The 18,782-nt window shown below is 47.3% G+C and overlaps 1 protein-coding gene across 1 annotated transcript in view; it reads left to right on the top strand.

The window, feature by feature from the left end:
- AMMECR1 (AMMECR nuclear protein 1) overlaps positions 1-18,782 on the top strand; it is a 601,030-nt gene that overhangs the window by 179,120 nt on the left and 403,128 nt on the right. The window contains exon 2 of the mRNA XM_078688798.1: positions 10,415-10,525. Within this exon, the coding sequence (XP_078544924.1) occupies positions 10,415-10,525 (111 nt within the window). The remainder of the gene's footprint in view (positions 1-10,414; positions 10,526-18,782) is intronic.

Below are 18,782 nucleotides of genomic sequence, written 5' to 3'. Positions count from 1 at the left end.
TGTGTGTGTGGCTCTGTGTGTGGCTCTGTGTGTGTGTGTGGCTCTGTGTGTGTGTGTGGCTCTGTGTGTGTGTGTGGCTCTGTGTCTGTGTGTGTGTGTGGCTCTGTGTCTGTGTGTGTGTGTGTGGCTCTGTGTCTGTGTGTGTGTGTGTGGCTCTGTGTCTGTGTGTGTGTGTGTGGCTCTGTGTGTGTGTGTGTGGCTCTGTGTGTGTGTGTGTGGCTCTGTGTGTGTGTGTGTGGCTCTGTGTGTGTGTGTGGGGCTCTGTGTGTGTGTGGGGCTCTGTGTGTGTGTGTGGGTGTGGCTCTGTGTGTGGGTGTGGCTCTGTGTGTGGGTGTGGCTCTATGTGTGGGTGTGGCTCTATGTGTGGGTGTGGCTCTGTGTGTGGGTGTGGCTCTGTGTGTGGGTGTGGCTCTGTGTGTGGGTGTGGCTCTGTGTGTGTGTGGCTCTGTGTGTGTGTGGCTCTGTGTGTGTGTGTGTGTGGGTGTGGCTCTGTGTGTGGGTGTGGCTCTGTGTGTGGGTGTGGCTCTGTGTGTGGGTGTGGCTCTGTGTGTGGGTGTGGCTCTGTGTGTGGGTGTGGCTCTGTGTGTGTGTGTGGCTCTGTGTGTGTGTGGCTCTGTGTGTGTGTGGCTCTGTGTGTGTGTGGCTCTGTGTGTGTGTGGGTGTGGCTCTGTGTGTGTGTGTGTGTGTGGCTCTGTGTGTGTGTGTGTGTGTGGCTCTGTGTGTGTGTGGCTCTGTGTGTGTGTGGCTCTGTGTGTGTGTGTGGCTCTGTGTGTGTGTGTGTGTGTGGCTCTGTGTGTGTGTGTGTGTGGCTCTGTGTGTGTGTGTGTGTGGCTCTGTGTGTGTGTGTGTGTGGCTCTGTGTGTGTGTGTGTGTGGCTCTGTGTGTGTGTGTGTGTGGCTCTGTGTGTGTGTGTGTGGCTCTGTGTGTGTGTGTGTGGCTCTGTGTGTGTGTGTGGCTCTGTGTGTGTGTGTGGCTCTGTGTGTGTGTGTGGCTCTGTGTGTGTGTGTGGCTCTGTGTGTGTGTGTGGCTCTGTGTGTGTGTGTGGCTCTGTGTGTGTGTGGCTCTGTGTGTGTGTGGCTCTGTGTGTGTGTGTGGCTCTGTGTGTGTGTGGCTCTGTGTGTGGCTCTGTGTGTGTGTGTGTGTGTGGCTCTGTGTGTGTGTGTGTGTGTGTGGCTCTGTGTGTGTGTGTGTGTGTGTGGCTCTGTGTGTGTGTGTGTGTGTGTGGCTCTGTGTGTGTGTGTGGCTCTGTGTGTGTGTGGCTCTGTGTGTGTGTGGCTCTGTGTGTGTGTGGCTGTGTGTGTGTGTGGCTCTGTGTGTGTGGGTGTGGCTCTGTGTGTGTGGGTGTGGCTCTGTGTGTGTGTGGGTGTGGCTCTGTGTGTGGCGCTCTGTGTGTGGGTGTGGCTCTGTGTGGGTGTGGCTCTGTGTGTGTGTGGCTCTGTGTGTGTGTGGCTCTGTGTGTGTGTGTGTGGCGCTCTGTGTGTGTGTGTGTGGCGCTCTGTGTGTGTGTGTGTGTGGCGCTCTGTGTGTGTGTGTGTGTGGCGCTCTCTGTGTGTGTGTGTGTGTGGCGCTCTGTGTGTGTGGCGCTCTGTGTGTGTGGCGCTCTGTGTGTGTGGCGCTCTGTGTGTGTGGCGCTCTGTGTGTGTGGCGCTCTGTGTGTGTGTGTGTGGCTGTGTGTGTGGCTCTGTGTGTGTGTGTGGCTGTGTGTGTGGCTCTGTGTGTGTGTGTGGCTCTGTGTGTGTGTGTGGCTCTGTGTGGATAGCTTTTTTTGTAGGTGTCTCTGTGTGGGTAGCTCTGTCTGTGTGAGGGTGGCTCTGTGTAGGTGGCTCTATGTGAATGGCTCTGTGTGGGTGGCTCTGTGTGGGTGGCTCTGTCTGTGTGAGGGTGGCTCTGTGTAGGTGGCTCTGTGTGGGTGGCTCTGTGTGGGTGTGTGGGTGGCTCTGTGTGGGTGGCTCTGTGTGGGTGTAAATGCAATAGGTCATGCATTTGTGAGCGAATAAGCTATTGGCATTGTAAATGACAATGCCATTTATTTAACGATTAAGCTATTGGCAATGTAAATGACAATGCCGTTTCTTTATGATTTAAAAAAAAGTCATGAGCAATGCCAATAGCTCTACCTTTAATAATGCCGAGACCATTGCATTGTAAATGCTTGTTTTTTTAAAAACTTTATTTTTGATTATGCCAGTAAAACATAAACATGGTCAACCCAGCCATGCACATCACTCCACGCCAACAGGTCTTCCTGCAACTTCACATCTCTACGCGTACATTGCATATGAGTCTCTTCCGCTAGCGACCACTCCCGGACATCCCGCAGCCATGCAGAAATCTCAGGGGTCCTCCGCCCCATCATGGTAGCGCTTTCTTGAATTCTTTCCTAGCAAGCATCCCGCTCAGTCGACGCAGATTTAGTGCAGTATTTCGGCCCAATATCAATCCAGACTGATCCGGGTGGACAAGCTTTGTTACAACTGGGAAAAGTGTTGTTGCTAATATTTTTGCCAAAATTTTGACTTCTCCATTGAGTAAAGATATGGGGCGGTTTGAGGTGAATTTATCCGCTGGCCTTTCTGTCTTGTGAATCACCACTTTGAATGCCATTCTTTGGTCTCTGGGCAGTATTCCCTTTTGTTTTCTCTCAAGATACATATTGAGCAGGTGGAGTGCCTCCTTTGTGGCCGTCATTCTGAGGAGTTCTATTGGGAAAATGTTCGGCCCCATGGCTTTCCCTGCTTGTATGCGGAGTATGGCAGCTACAATTTCCTCAGTTGTGAGATCAGCGTCTAGAGATTGTTGGGGTCTGTATGTCTGCTATTAATTCACTTGATTCATCTATTGTGGCTGAAGACACAGGAGTATAGTGTGTATAATATTCAGCAAACCCCTCTGTCTTTTGGATCTCTCCTCCATACCCCCTTCTGCCTGCATATTGCCCTGACCCACCGGTCAGCCCTGTCCCGCCTATTTAACCATGCCAGCAGTTTGCTTGCGCGAACTCACAGTTCGAATACTCTATGCAGTTGTGTGCAGTGTTTTACACTGGCGGTCCCGGTAGCTAACTCCCAATATTCCTTCCTCTTAAGTTCCAAAATATGATCAGCTGTCTTATTTTGGGTATGTGTGGCTGCTTGCTCCCTCGTTAAAATATTGCGCTCTAATTCTTCCAGTTTTTTACACTTCTCTTTCTTATGTCCCACTGCAAGGGAGAGGACCTGACCCTTTATCACTGCCTTGTAGGCCTCCCAAATGACTCGTGAAGAATGGATGGATCCCACATTCTCCAAGTAGTTGTTGTCAGTGGCCTTAACTAGAGTAGTTTTAATATGTGGGATTTTGAGGCACCAGGGATTAAATGTAATCATTCTGCGAGGGGGAGGGCAGCACTCGCCACATATCAAGCCATTATGGGGTCGTGGACTGAAATGACCCTAGCTAGATGCCTGACCTCCGTAAAAGTGTTTGACCTGCCAGCATTAGGATGTGGTCGATCCGGGTTCTGCTGTTGTGTACTGCTGAGTAAAAAGTGTATTGGCATGCTTGTGGGTGTGCCTCGCGCCATATATCTACCAAGCTCAAAGATATTAGGAATTCGGCCATTGTGTTTTTTGGTCGTGGATTGCTCCCTGGTTTGTCTATCTAGTTGGTCGCTTAACGTCATATCGAGGTCTCCTCCAATTACGAGGTCACCCTCTGGCAAGTTCAGTAGCATCTTTCTCATGTCTGGTAAGGCCATATTGTGTAATGCCGGAGGTATGTATATCAACAGGATATTTATGCACCTGCTCTTCTAGGTGCACGACAAGGCCGCAAAGTGGACATAATCACCCGTGTGAGTGTCACAATGAACGCAATGTTTTTTTTACATTAGTATCCCCATGCCTCTGGACCCAGTGGTGAAGCCTGAGTGCACAACTAATTTATATCCCCATCTGTCCAGCGCCTTACAAGTATACCAGACAAGATGGGTTTCTTGCAGCAAGACCATGTCTAGTGCTTGCCGTTTGATGAATTGACTTGGTCACTTTTGGACTAAATCTTTTGTTCAACTTTTTTCGAGTCTTCGACTCCTGGTACGTGAAGGATTTTCCATTGTTGGACCGGCTTCAGACCTTGCGACTCCTGTCACAAGCTGATGTCCCTGACGGACCAGCACCTCGTGTGCCTCTCGTGTCTGGAGCACAACCAGATGTTGTGCTCAGACTGTTGGGCCATGAATCCGAAGTCTTTGCGGGAGCGGTCCCAAAAGCTTACCCGACTCCGTGCCTCTCCCCTTTTCTGGGAGCCGGTGCGTCCCCTGCCCAGCTTTGTATGTTCTAACAAATCCCTCCCCTGTGTATTTAGGCAGCCCAACTCCACTGGCGTGCCTTCGGCCCCGGCAGAGTCGGTTGTGGGCCCTGGGCCTTCAATGTCGACAGCTACAGCCCCAGAGGGCACCCATGGATCCTGGCCTGGATCTGGATCGATGCAGGTTGACTTTAATTGACCTTCCCTCATGCCAATCCCAGTGAAGTGACGACGCCCACTGGCACCGGCCGATGCAGTCCACATCCTCATCCTGATATGGATCCGGAGCCAGGCCAACGTCTGATTGACGCCGGAGGGTACTTTTGTTCCCCTGTTCATCCCAGGTGTCCTTATCGCTCTGACGGTGATGAGGAATGGGAGGGGTCGCTGGACCATTTGACAAACCAGCTAGAAGAACCAGACTGGAAAGAGGAATTGGGTGACGCCAGTGGTCTGGACACTTCCCTAGACCTTGTCATGCTTTCTCCCCCTACCGTGGCTACGGAGGAGGGAATGTTCTATGCAGTGGAGGTGCATAGGGCAGCCGAGGCCTGAAGCTCCTTACAGTGGCAGTCAGGACTATGCTTCAGGTGCTTCAACCAATGCCAACTTCCTCTGAACCTCTTGCCCTTCAATGAGACCCTCATGGACATCCTTCTGGGTACTTGGTCCAAGCCCAGCACAGGGGCTCCTGTGGAACGGATGATTGGCAGCCGCCACTGCCCTTCTCCGGGCGATCCCATTTTCGTCACCCAACACTCTTCCACCGAGAGCTTGGTGGTCCAAGATTTTTCTTTCAAGGGCGCACCCCTTTCTGCACCCCCTGACAGGGAATCCAAGAAGCTGGATCATCTTGGAAGTGGATGTCCTCTTCCTCCAGCTTGGCACTGCGGTCCGTGAATACCGCGCACCTCTTTGGCTGATGCTCCCATACCATCTGGGATACGGCTGTGTAGGTGCTGTTTCAGTGCCTGAAGGAGGCCTAGGCGTCCTCTCCCATGCCTTGGCACATGGGAGAGACGCAGCAAAATTCACAATTACTGTGGACTGGATACCATCGACTCACTGAGTAGAACGATTGCCACGTCGGTAGTCCTTAGGCGCAACGCCTGGCTGAGGCAGACTCAGTACTGGAGCGCTTTAAGGATTCTTGGGCTACGGCTAAATCCTTAGGCCTTTCAACGTCCTCCCGTCCACCACAGTCTGATTTTCGCAGCTACGCAAGGGGTAACCCACCATGTCCGACCCAGCCCATCCACAGTGGGTAGCAGGATTTGCCATCACCTCCCCCACTGGCAATCCATCACGTCAGACAGGTGAGTTTTGCAGATAGTCCGAAGGGGCTACTCCCTCCCCTTTGAGACTACCCCTCCCTTGTCTTTTGATTGCACGTCGGAGTATCATTTGGCGCTTCTCCACCAGGAAGTATAGGCTCTCTTGCCAAGGGAGCTGTTGAGAGGGTCCCTGCGCCAGAAGTAGGTTGGAGCTATTCCAGCTACTTTTAGGTGCCCAAGAAGGAGAAAGGCCTGGTGTCCAATCCTAGAGCTCAGCGCCCTCAACCGCTTCCTCTGGAAGGAGAAGTTCAAAATGCTAACATTGACTCAGGTCCTATCTGCCCTCGACCCTGGAGACTGGATGGTGGCTTTGAACTTGCAGGATGCTTATTTTCACATCTCTATCCTGCCAGCCCACAGAAGTTACCTACGTATCACGGTAGGCCACAAGCATTTTCAGTTAACTGTGCTCCCATTGGGCCTTATCAGCAGGTGTTTACGAAAGTGATGGCGGTGGTTGCAGCTGATCTGCGCAGATCAGGGGTTCCAGTCTTCCCCTATATCGACGACTGGATGTTGTAGGCGGGATCGCCCCAGGCATTTGTCTCCCACCTCCAGACTACGGTGGACCTCCTGCATTCGCTGGGGTTCACTCTCAACGTGCCAAAGTCACACCTGACTCCCTCTGTCTCTCCCTTTCATCTGAGCTGTTCTGGACACTGCAGTTTTGGGCCTATCCTCCCGAGGAGCGAGTCTGGGATATTCGGGCTATTCTACCGATGCTTCTGCCTCTATCGCGACTTTCGGTGAGAATAACCCTGAGGCTGCTGGCCTCATGGCATCCTGCATCCTACTGGTGGATCATGCCAGATTGCATATGTGGGCTCCTCTGTGGGACCTGAAGTTCCAGAGGGCCCAGCATCTGGGTAATCTCTCAGACGGAACGCCGCAATAACTGCAATGGTGGTTAACTAGCCAGGATTGGGTCAGAGGCAGATCCCTCTCCCTTCCCCAACCAGACCTCACGGTGGACACCGATGCATCCCTCCTGGAATGGGATGGCCACCTGGGAGAGGCAGAGATCAGAGGAGTCTGGTCTCCGGCGGAGTCTGGGCTCCATATCAACCTGTTGGAGCTTCGTGCGATTCGTTTGGCACTGGAGTCATTCCTTCCCTCCCTAAACGGGAAGGCAGTTCTGTTTTTCACAGACAACACCACAGCCACGTGGTACTGCAACAAACCGGGCGGGGTGGGGTCGTGGATAGTCCAGTCTGGAGGGATGGCTACTTTGCCCGTTCTGTCCTCCAGAACTTTCTGGTCCCCAAACGTTGTGTGCCCCTTTTCTCCATATGTCTCAACGGCTCTAACCCCAGTAAATCCCACTTGGCGAAGCCCACCAATTGAGTTATCTCTTTTAGCCAGTCTCCCGGCCAGAGGGGTATCATTTCCGTGAATCTGTTCTCTCAGCCCAGGTATTTCGTCTCTGCTCTCAATACTTTAACTACCATCTTCGTGTGGTGTGGGAGTTTTCTCAATATGTTTGGTATACAAGTATCCTTGGTCCCTTCTCGCCCATGGCCTCTATCAACTCTGGTCGCTGGTTCACCTTTGTCACCAAACATCCATCCATTGACATTGGCCAATTGTGCCGCCCAATAATAACTACGAACATCTGGAACTACTAGGCCTCCTTCATATATACCCCTTTGTTGTTTAGTCAGCGCAATTTGTGGAGTTGCTCCACTCCACAACAATGCACGGAGTTCTGAGTCTCCTCGCTTGAAGAATGAGGGGTGTACCTCATATGGGCTGTTTTGCAGTATATATAGCATTCTGGGGAGTGCCATCATATTAAACATGCGTGCCCCACCCATCATGGTTAGGGGGAGGGTCCGCCAGTGCTTTGCATCTGTCATAAGTCTCAAGTTGCCAGCCCACATTTTTGTGGTAGAAAAGTTGGGCGTCTCGTTACATGAATTCTGAGGAATTTGAAACCGTTTTCTTCTATGGGGATATCGCATCTCGTGGTTAGGGTGGGAAGCCCTCCCGATACGGGGTAAAGCAAAGATTTGTCACATTTGATCCCATATTCGGAGAAATCCCCGTAAATTCGAAAAGTCTGTAGTATTCTATTGACTGTCTCTGTTTTTGGACCTATAATAGAATATCATCTGCATAGAGCGATGTTCGATCTTCCCATTCCCTTCCCACTAGGCTTCCCCAAATAAGGGGGTCCTGATGCACCCATGCCGCCAATGACTATCGCCAACGCAAATAGTATAGGGGACAGCGGGCAGCCCTGTCTAGTTCCTTTTCGTAGACCAATCTCTCGGGACACCGTGGCATTAACCCGTACCCTTGCCATTGGCTGTTAGAGGAGCTTGATCGAAGCGATACATTTAGGGCCCATCCCCACGTGCCCAAGCACCGCAAACCGCTAATTCCACTCTACACTATCGTATCCCATCCTAGCGTCAAGGGATAGTAGGGCTGCTTGTTTATCTGGGAATTTTGCTGTTAAGTGGAGTTTGCCAAATCTTCGGAGGTTCAATCTGGTACTTCAATGAGGCATAAAGCCTGACTGATCTGAATGTATTAGGGTGGAAATCACCCCGGATAGATGCAAGGACAAAAGTTTGGCCAGCAACTTGACCTCATTGAGTAACAAGATCGGACAGTATGACCAGCATGCAACAATTATTTAATCCTTTCAAGCGAATAACTGAGATTCAGCTATGAATCCTTATTGATATTGGACCTGGCAGTTAATGGCATGCATTTTAGTCCTTTTCTTTTTTTACTCTCTTGGACAGTTCTACATAAGCAGGTTTAGTATTAGTTTTACCTAACGTTTTACCCCTCTAGTTTTCTGTAGCTTTTTCTCAAAGTGGAATTCTTGAATTAAGTACTTTCAAATGTTTATTGTGCCGAAATGTGCTTGTGCTGGTCTCTTTGGCCTCCCTTGTTCATTTCTTCTATTGTATTAGAACATCTGAACCTGGGTTCTGTCTCCACTACTGGTGTTTTTTTTTTTTTAACTGTTTCTTCCTTCTGTTTTTCCTTCAGGGTCTTGTTGTATTATTAAAACATTGAGTTCTGTTAACACCTTGGGAGCTTCGTAAATAGACCTCCCCAGTGCTGCGCTGTCCATTATCCAGTGCTGAACTGGACGTCCAGCGGTCGCACGCAGCACTGGGGAGGTAGTGCCCGTGACGACCGTTGGCCGACGGCAGCACTTAAGGTGTTAAGGTCTGAAACTCCTCAGGTTCTCATTGATGCTCCTCTTTCTCTCCCTTCTCTTACATAGCTGTTTGGCTACTCCTCGTTGATCTGTCTTCATTCATGCCAAAGAGATCTTTGGATGACTTTCTTAGCTTTCCTCCATTAGTTCTCATTGCTTTGTTTCTCTGGCATCTTCAGTCCCATTTCATCATTACTTTCTATAACAATCTTTGATTAGGCCCAGGCCTGACCCCTCTCATTATAGCTCATATTTCTGATGGAACTCCACTCAAGTTCTGGTCGATAGGCAACCCCTTGCCTCACCTTTTCCCAGTCCCATAGAAGAAAAGGTTTGGGCGAACCTTTCGAACTATTCAGTATCTATTATCTGCTTGCATGACAATTACTGACCGTCTTCTGTCTGTGAGGGGTTCCCCATCAGTGATGATACTTCAGTTCATTTTTTATTGTTTTCTTTGGGCCTTATCGTGTTGGGTATTTTACCTTCTATCTAAGCTCACACCAATGTATGGTCAATGATGGTACCCTTCACAAAGGTAAAAAACACTCTTATCCTTTACATACTTGCCTGCCCCCCACTGTTCAATACCTGTAGTGCGCTCCATAGATATTTTGCATCTTTACTTGTGGGTATCCATCCACTGCAATGCATGAAGAATGCGTACAATTACTACCTGCTTTGCCTTTTGTCCAAATGTGTGGCTCCATCTGTGCACCACTCAGTCACCTTTTAGAAACATGTTCTGCAGTCTTCTAGTTTGTGGGGGCAGTTCTCTTTGCATTCTTTGTTTTGCAGCTCGGTCCTCTGCCTAGGTTACAGCACTTCGCTACCCCCACCCATGCGGTGTAACTCATTTCTTCTGGCTTCACACCTTGTTCAGCTCTCCACTGTTTTTTTTTTTTCTTTTAGAGCATGTCTGATCTGGAGTCAGTCTCATCTTCTGACCACACTCATTAACCAGTTCCTCCCCCTTCTACCACACCAGCGGGGCTTCGGTTTTTGCTTAACCTCATATGCTTCCTTACCCTCCTTGGGGATGGTAGAATATCACTTTGTGGGTAAAGGGGATTATATTTTGTGCCCAGACAGACATGAACCCTAAACCTAAGACCTAATAGGTGGCTACTTAATGTCTTTGGACTCCAAGACTATTTAACATGTTTTGTACATTGGTACCCTATGGGAAGTGTCACATGCATTGAGAACCAAATAGAATTTTTATGTTTTCTCCTACTGTGACACTATTTCAGGTGCACTTAGGTTCTATTGCAGACAAATCAGTTGGGTTCATGCTGAGGTTTGTTTTGGAGTGTTGATCCTACTTTATTTGTTGAAACAAACAAATTGGTAGCTTAAGACCGCACACTCCGCTTTAAAGTTGTGCAAAGTTCTTATGTTGTAGATTTGAATGCTAGAAATTGCGTTATGTTCATTTTATACATACAAGCTGTACATTGTTTTTAGTACCCTTTCAGTTTACTCTAGATTCTAAGGGTGCTTCAATGTGCATCTTGCTTTAACTTACCTGTGACATTTTATTGTAACTTGTCTATAGGATTACTCTCGTACATTACAATGGATAACATTTTTTTTCCTCTCCTCACAATAGCCCGTTATTTGTAACATGGAAGATTGGCCGAGATAAACGATTGCGGGGATGCATAGGTACTTTTTCTGCCATGAACCTGCATTCCGGACTCAGGGAGTACACACTTACCAGGTAAGAGGTTTTGTTAATCTTCTTATTCAATCATATATTAGTGAAGTGAACATTGCAAAATGTTGCCCCCCTTTATCTTAAATCAGTCTTTTAATCTTAGGTCACCATATAATACAATTTAAAGTCCCTAATCCTACACCTGATGACCTCATCCTGTCGTTGTCATCCGCAATTCCCTTTAGTTAGCCAATACGATGGCACTGTAACTTGGCTGCAGTGGTTTATCAGGTTTGTTTACGCTTAAATCTAGGCTCACTGATTACGGAGGCCTGTTTTTCTTTTAACAGCTTATATAGCTTTTGGAGGCATATTTTGTTTTCCATTGCAAAGTCTGTTTTATTGTAGCGTATGTATGCACGTTTTTTTCTTTAACTAGTTGCCTTTGAGCGGTGTCCTTTGACAGCTTTCTCTGACTAGGCTGCTGATGTGTAAATGGCTAATGCCCCTTAACCTTATACATTGCTGATGGCCTCTGAAGAGTATTCTCAATATAGCTGTTTAGTATGTTCTTGATGTAGCTTGAAGAACTTTTTACATTTGGTTATCTTAAAGACTTCCTCCCTTCATGTGCTGTTGCTTGGACCGTTGTGTACAGAAATCACAACTTTGTATTTGGCTGATAAAATCTGACACTGATCTGGATGTACATGTGAACATTTCTTCTTGACTGTCACGAGTGATAAGTGTAAGCAGTTGGGGTGATGAATGTGATAGTAAAAAAAGGTCTAAACTACTTGACCAGTCCATTGTATGAGCCTTGTTAAGAAAAGCCTTTGAACTCTTATGGAATGCTAGTGCTGATGATCAATTCCAGCATCAAGTTAAAAGGGGGTGTGCAAAAGAAAACTTTGCTGAGGGATGGAGCAGTACAATGCATCACTACCTGCTGCCAGGAGAAAGCGAGAAGGTATGCAAGAAGACCGATGTGATCTCACTACAGACAAATCGTGGCCCAGTTTTACATAGCATAGCGATCCTTCAACAGTGGTATACTAGATGGCGTTACTGTGCCAGCTCTAATGTCCACAATTTGCCAGTTGGTGCCACACTCTCTAGTCTCTTTTCCACCAGTTTTCCCCAGCACTCCTACCTTTTCGGATATTTAAATTGAAAGATAGTCTTGCAATCTGTTTGTAACCTTGTTCTCGAGCTGTACTTTGAGATGTGGTAGTTCCTTTTTTGTTAGGACTTGAGGCAGCGTGAGCGCTGTTCCTTGCCAGTTCATTTGTACCTTAAAAAGCAAACTAAATAAGCTTAACACACAGCCATTACTTACCATTTGTTGGCTTCCTTGTCATTTTAGTTTCATTTCTTCTCATTGGTCCACGCTGTCAAGATTCACTTTCTCTTAATGTGTTTGTCAGATCCCTAAAGCAGGGATCAAGTACTGCTTCCTTTCAGCACCCAATGTCCTTCCACCGGGCAATATTTTACTTGTAGCACGTCAGAAGAGTCCATGTGTTTTGCAAACTGTCTTGCACATGCTCACTTGTCGTTGCTTGCCATTCCCCTCCCGCTGTCATCTTGCTGCCCTTCCTTCCCTCTTCCAGGGGTCCCGGCTTGTGTTGCTTGCCCTTCCCGTTCTCCTCCTGCCGCTTCCCAGGATGATCCGTCGCTCACCTGCCATAACAAAAAGCGTAATGATGCAGCCATTGCTGGCTGCATGATAGCGCATTTGACCCTCCTGGCCATCCAAAGTTGCTGGTCTCTCCTGTCTGCCAAAAGAAATCAAAAAGGTTTGCGAAGTCAAATAACCCTTATATGCAAGAGCTGTTTGCTTTGGTAATTTTGGTTAAATGTCCCGTTACTCCCTCGACCCCTAACACCCACCGCTAGCTTTTTGTTGCTCTTCTGCTTGCTCTGACCCTCATTTGTAATCGCATCCTACCACAGCTGTTGCATCATGGTCACATTCACTTTTTGAACCAAATTCCTAACATTCAACTTTTTTTTATTTCCTGCTATAAGATTTAAATAAAAAACCTAATGCTGCATCAGGATGCATAGACATCACACCGGTTCGTGCTGTAAAGGTGCTTTTTGTTAGTGTACATAAATCTCACGTTATTTGGAGGTATTGTGCGGTCTGCTTCTCTGTTCTGTATGTGTTCTGTAATTGAGGGGCCTCTGATTTCTTGTAGGTCAGCTGGCTCCTTCTGACTGTTTTGAAGGTGGCTGACTCGTCCTCTTGCGTTGAGGTTGTGCATTCTCTTGGTGGTGTTTCGCCCTGTGTTTTATAGTTATATGCCTTGTGTGTGCCTTTCTTGTGTTGCGCGGCTGTGCACGCCTTTTTATATTCTGTGTTGTGAACCACCCAGGGTGAGGCGAGGGAGCAGGGCGTGGCCCATACCCCCAAAACATGCTTCTGAAGGCCTGCACACTATAGAGACCTACGCGTGCCTGCCCAGTGAAGTGCTCAACCTAGAAGGGCCACCACTTTGTGGCCTGCATCGATCTCTCATATTGCCCCCAATCCCCCTCCCAGGTGATACTCTGCAAAGGGAGGTGGAGGGGTGAATTGTCCAGAGAGATGAGGGACCGAAACAAACAAAAAGGATAGAGAAAGCAGAAATCAATAGAAATGTTACGTCTGCCAGTACTGTAACTAAGAAAGGACTTACACACTTGTACTACAGAGGAAATAGGGTGAAGGCAGTGCAAAAGTCTGTGTGTGCATACATACAGAAGGCAGAAGACCCCAACACCTTGAGACATAACAGCACCAGGTTATCAGAAACGTGATGCAGCAGGCCCCAGCGCCACCCCCCTCCCCCAAAACCTCTGTTACCGCCCGCCAGCTGACGGAACAGGCCACGCCTGTGTCAAGATGGGGCATCTGCACAATTAATTTTGCGCTATGAGGGAGACAGATGACACTCTAAAGAGGTCAATGATGTAAAATATGGGTGCAGACTAATTATAGGACTTGTTAGAGAAATTACCTAATACAAGGAAGCAACACTATTTTCATACTTGCGCAAGTATCTTACTACACATGGCTTCCTACATTAGTCTAGATTTGGATAAAATATTGCAAAACCCTTTATTGCACAAACCTTTGCCCCGAAATATCAAGTGCTCTGATGTCCGAAACCCTTCTAAAAAATACTAGACACAACAGCATAACCAACTTTAAAGAAAGTTTCCTTAGGTCCAAGAATTCATTTTCAGTCCAACTAGCTAGCTCTGGAAGTACAATATGCACATCCCACATGGACGAATACCTTGGTCGTGGTGGTGCCTTAATTCTTATGTTTCTTAATAGCCTTTTTGCCACATCGTGTTGACCCACAGTTAAGCTATCTATCAATTCATGTCCTACTGAAATCGCCGATCTGACAATATTAACTGTACTACAGGATTTTTTCCTCCGGGAAAACTTCTGTCAAATAATTCACCACTTCTACCAGTGTTGCTGATATGGGATCCAAACTCCTTGAAGTACACCAACGAAACCTTCTTCCCCAGGCCACCCTGTACACCTTTGATGTTCCTGGAGACCATGACTCTTTAATGAGTTTTGAAGCCTCCAGCAATAGCCCTGACACCTGCCAGACTCTCCCGAAATTGACCAGGCCATCAACCATAAATGACCCAGCCGAACCAACTTGTTGTTATCCCCTGAAGCGCTTGTTAACAAGTCCGGGGTATTCCGAAGAAGTGCTGGGTCGGCAATCAACATCTCCGTAACAACTGGATACCATACGTTGGATGACCAAAAGGGGGTTACTAACACTATTTCTGCTAAACCCCTTTTCACTTTCAGCAACACTCTCAATCAATGCAAAAGGAGGCAATGCATAACTCCTTAAATTCCTTAAGTCATGCAAAAAAGCATCTATTGCTTCCGCCCCTGGATCTGGTCTCCAAGTGTGCGACCTTCTCTCAGGTTGCTCCTGTGCAACAGTTGTTGTCCTCTGAAGAGGAAATAGAGAGAGAAGGTGAAATTCATCAAGGTGAGTGTGATTCTTACATTCTTCCCCCACGGGCATCTCATCTCCTCCCCAAGCGGATTCACCTCCGGAGGATATTGGAGGTTTCCATAATCTGCTGGAGAGAGTGGCCAAGCGTTTTGAATTACCAATGCCCGTGTATCAATAGGATTGTTTCTTGTATGATTTTAAAGAGCCTTACAGGAAATGGCTAAGGTCTATGCCAATAATTGACTATATTTGGAAAGAGGGACTGAGAATCATGCAAAATCCAGCAACTGTTCCACCTGTGTTGCCAAGGTTTGGCTAAAAATACGAAGCTCCGTATAATGCTCCCGAGTGCTTAATCGGTCACCCAAAACCCGATTTGGTGATGTCGCAAGCAGCGCAGCGACGATCTAAGAATCATTTGGCCCCTCTGACTGCACCACCCGATAAAGAGGGTAGAAGACTTCACAACATTAGAAAGCTTTTTTCGACTGTCAGCCTTAACAGTACGAGCTTCAAATTCCCTGGCTTTACTGGGCCGTTATACTAGGCACGTGTGGTCGGGTATGGCACCTTTTTGGGATAGACTTCCACCAAAAGACGAGGAGGAAGCGAAGTAAATCCTTCTAAAAGGTGAGCTGTCCCCCTCGAAAATAAGACTGCTCTATGTCTGTTGCGTCCACTGGTTTCCAGCAACTAGCTGAAGCAGCCTTCCTGAGGCGTAAAGGTTGGCTGAGAGCCACTTCATTCAGGCCTGAGGTACAAACAAAAATACTAAATCTACCTTATAACTGAGAAGAGTTATTTGGCAGCCACGTTGATGACGCTTTACAAGCTATTAAAAAAGACAGATATAGCTAAGGCTTTAGGTTTCTTACAGTACAAGAAAATGCCTTTTTGTGGCTCCCGAGGAAAAGGTCAACAATCTTACAGAGGAGGCTACCAACAGCCAACCGCCTCCGGTGGCTTACAACACGGCTTCCTTCAGAGGGAAACAGAATGCCAGTGCAAGGACACTGGTCGCCGCCTATGACTTCTCCCATCTGTCAGCCTCCGCTCCGCCTATTTCAACGTCGGTTGGCAGTAAAATATCCCATTATTTTCAACAGTGGCAGGAAATAAACTTCGGACCAAACGGTTCTACAACTAATCCTATTCAGCCACTGTTTGAAATTTATAAAGATTCCTCCACCAACACCACCCCTGTCTCGTTTTCAAAAACGCCTACATCTTTTTAACAGGGTAGTTAACAACATATTGCAAAAAGGAGCGATAGGATGAGTTCCCCTCAAAAAGGAGAAGGGTTCTACTCCTGTTTCTTCTTGATTCGCAAGAAGTCATAGAAGTGGATTCCGAATTTGGATTTAAGAACAAATTCCTCAAAAAAGTTCTTCGCATGATCTTCATTCAAGATGTTACATCTCCTCAACGGAAACGATTATATGTCGTCTCTCGATCTCCAGGACGCTTATTTTCATATACCCATAAGCGGAAAATACAAATTTCTAAAATTTACGGTGGCCAGCAGGCACTATCAGTCCCGCGTCCTACCTTTCAGATGCTCCCCGCATCTTCACGAAGTGCCTAGCGCCAGTTGCAGCATATCTGAGGCAACATCAAATTTGTCCTTACCCCGTTGACTGGATTATCAAGGCACCGACATACAAAGGAGCAAGGCCAGCTACCAAAGCCTGTCCGCAGCTTTTCAAAAGGTTAGGCCTCACCTTAAATGTAGAAAAATCGATTCTGCAACCATCCCGTCGCTTAGTCTGTCTAGGTGCTATCCATGACACCATCAAAACAAGCATTTGCAATGCAATAGGTCTCGCATTAGGAAAGTTTGAGCTATTGGTATTGTAAATGACAACTTTTTTTATTTATGTGTTGGTTTTGAAAATAGCGAAATTAATAGCTTTGTCATTTACAATGTCAATAGTTTTAACTTTTGCAGATGTGACACCTATAGCATTTGTAATGCAATTTGTGTTGTATTTACGGGATTTAGATGTATTGATATTACAAATGGAGAAATATCAATATAGGACTAGCTAGGTTGTGTTAGTGAGACTCAGGAGGTACATCTGCGGGCAAACCATTAGGTTTGGTCATGAAGCCCTCACACACCAACCTAGTTGGTGTCATGCTTCATCATCGGGCCCACCACAGTGACACCGAATGTGTCCCGGGTGTGCTGCGACTCCAGATTACTGAGGAGCTGGTATGCTTGCTGAGTGTGCAGTGATAGTGAGAATGAACGTGAAAGGTTAAAAGCTATACAGGTGGTCCCAGTTCCCGAGGGTAAAAGGTAAATTTTAATATCTGGGCCCCTGTTAGCAAGATAAAAAGGCTGAGGACGATGTGGAGTGTATTAAGAGCTCCTACGTCCTTGTGGTCTACATGTTTCAGCCAGGCCTTTTGATTAAAACTGGCTTTCCTCAGGACCAATGAGTATGTGTGGGTGACAAAAAACTATATTAAGTGACAATGTGTGGTAAAAAGTGTCGCACTCGCTAAGGTGCTGTACGTGTAAGAGGGGGATTCCCTCTACTTTACTGTACATAGAACATAGAGACAATACAGACATACAAGGGAGAACCAGTGAGAATGGTATTAACCAAAACACAACATTTGGCCGACTTCTAGTGTGCGTGAGCGAACTAGAGCGGCAGATAACGTGGCCATGAGCGTTTACCATGGCTGAGGTGAAATATGGCGGTAAAGTTTTAAACGCAGTGGCGGTGGTGGGCTACACAGCCAAACAAGCATAGCGTGAGGTACAGGTAAGTATGGTACATAATTCCTCACACTTGCTACTTGCTGTTAAAGCCTCATGGGTCACTTGGCAGGGAGGGGAAGAAGACCCTAAACGTTGTAAAAGGTCAAGGTTAGGATGGTACCTGTGGGGAGAAAATGCTGCTTACCCAGAGCGTCGTGTAGAAATCACTCGTTTACTCACGGTATTTCCGATCAGCGTGCTCCTGCGACCTATCGTCCTGCTCCAGTGTCCCGAGTGAACTTTGCATGGCTCAGGCATGGGCTTAAATAGCTTGTTCAATTGGTTGCACCTGGAAAAGGGGAAGAGGGTGCGGTCGCGCTGGCTCTAAGTGCGCGTGTGCAAGGAGATAGTGGCACTCGCGTTGCGCATGCGCGGTGATCAGTTTCCAGCGCATGCGTGTACTGCAGATCCCTACACATTAGCGCATGCGCATTGGAGATGTGTAGATGAAATGTGGTTGGTGTCATGGGACCAATGTGTAATGGCCCATCGACAACGAAAGTAGCGGCATCCGTACAATAGCGCATGCGCTATGGGGAAGTAGTAACCGAAGGGTAATGGCCCATTTGGGACAAGGGATGATTAAAAAGCAACAGTTTAGCGATTTAGAGGCATAGAGGCAAATACAGAGTTGGGACAGACCACGAGTCTGAGCGCAGACAGGGATACAGACTTATTGTTAACACATATGGAATGTTCATCTGGCTAAGGTATTCCACGGAATAGAATCATTGAGCCCCTCTATATGGGTAGAAAGGCGGTAAATCCAGCGTTGCTCTTTGGAGAGCAGTGTTTTCTCATCGCAGTTGGATAGTGCGAATTGTTCAATGACTGTCCAGGTGAAGTCATTTGGGGTGTGATTTTGGGTGATGAAGTGTTGGGTCAGCTTGCTGATGTTTTTGCCACAGCGCATTGTACTTCTATGTTCAGTCATCCTGGTTCTGACTTTCCAACTGCGATGAGAAAACACTGCTCTCCAAAGAGCAACGCTGGATTTACCGCCTTTCTACCCATATAGAGGGGCTCAATGATTCTATTCCGTGGAATACCTTAGCCAGATGAACATTCCATATGTGTTAACAACAATAAGTCTGTATCCCTGTCTGCGCTCAGACTCGTGGTCTGTCCCAACTCTGTATTTGCCTCTATGCCTCTAAATCGCTAAACTGTTGCTTTTTAATCATCCCTTGTCCCAAATGGGCCATTACCCTTCGGTTACTACTTCCCCATAGCGCATGCGCTATTGTACGGATGCCGCTACTTTCGTTGTCGATGGGCCATTACACATTGGTCCCATGACACCAACCACATTTCATCTACACATCTCCAATGCGCATGCGCTAATGTGTAGGGATCTGCAGTACACGCATGCGCTGGAAACTGATCACAGAAAACAATATGTAGATGCCAGTACTGATGCAGAAATTATTTAACAATTAAACACAAAACCCGAAAAAGAAATTCAAGGATGGATGCCGATTAGTTGCTTTTATTATTTAGTTCCAAAGAACAACTATATTTTAGAAAAACATATTCAAGCGAATAAACAATCTTACATGCT

Source organism: Lissotriton helveticus, chromosome 4_1 (assembly GCF_964261635.1).
Source record: "Lissotriton helveticus chromosome 4_1, aLisHel1.1, whole genome shotgun sequence".
In the NCBI taxonomy this organism is placed as follows: Eukaryota; Metazoa; Chordata; class Amphibia; order Caudata; family Salamandridae; genus Lissotriton; species Lissotriton helveticus.
Note: the sequence above shows the minus strand (reverse complement) of the source record. Positions and strands in the feature narration are given on the sequence as shown.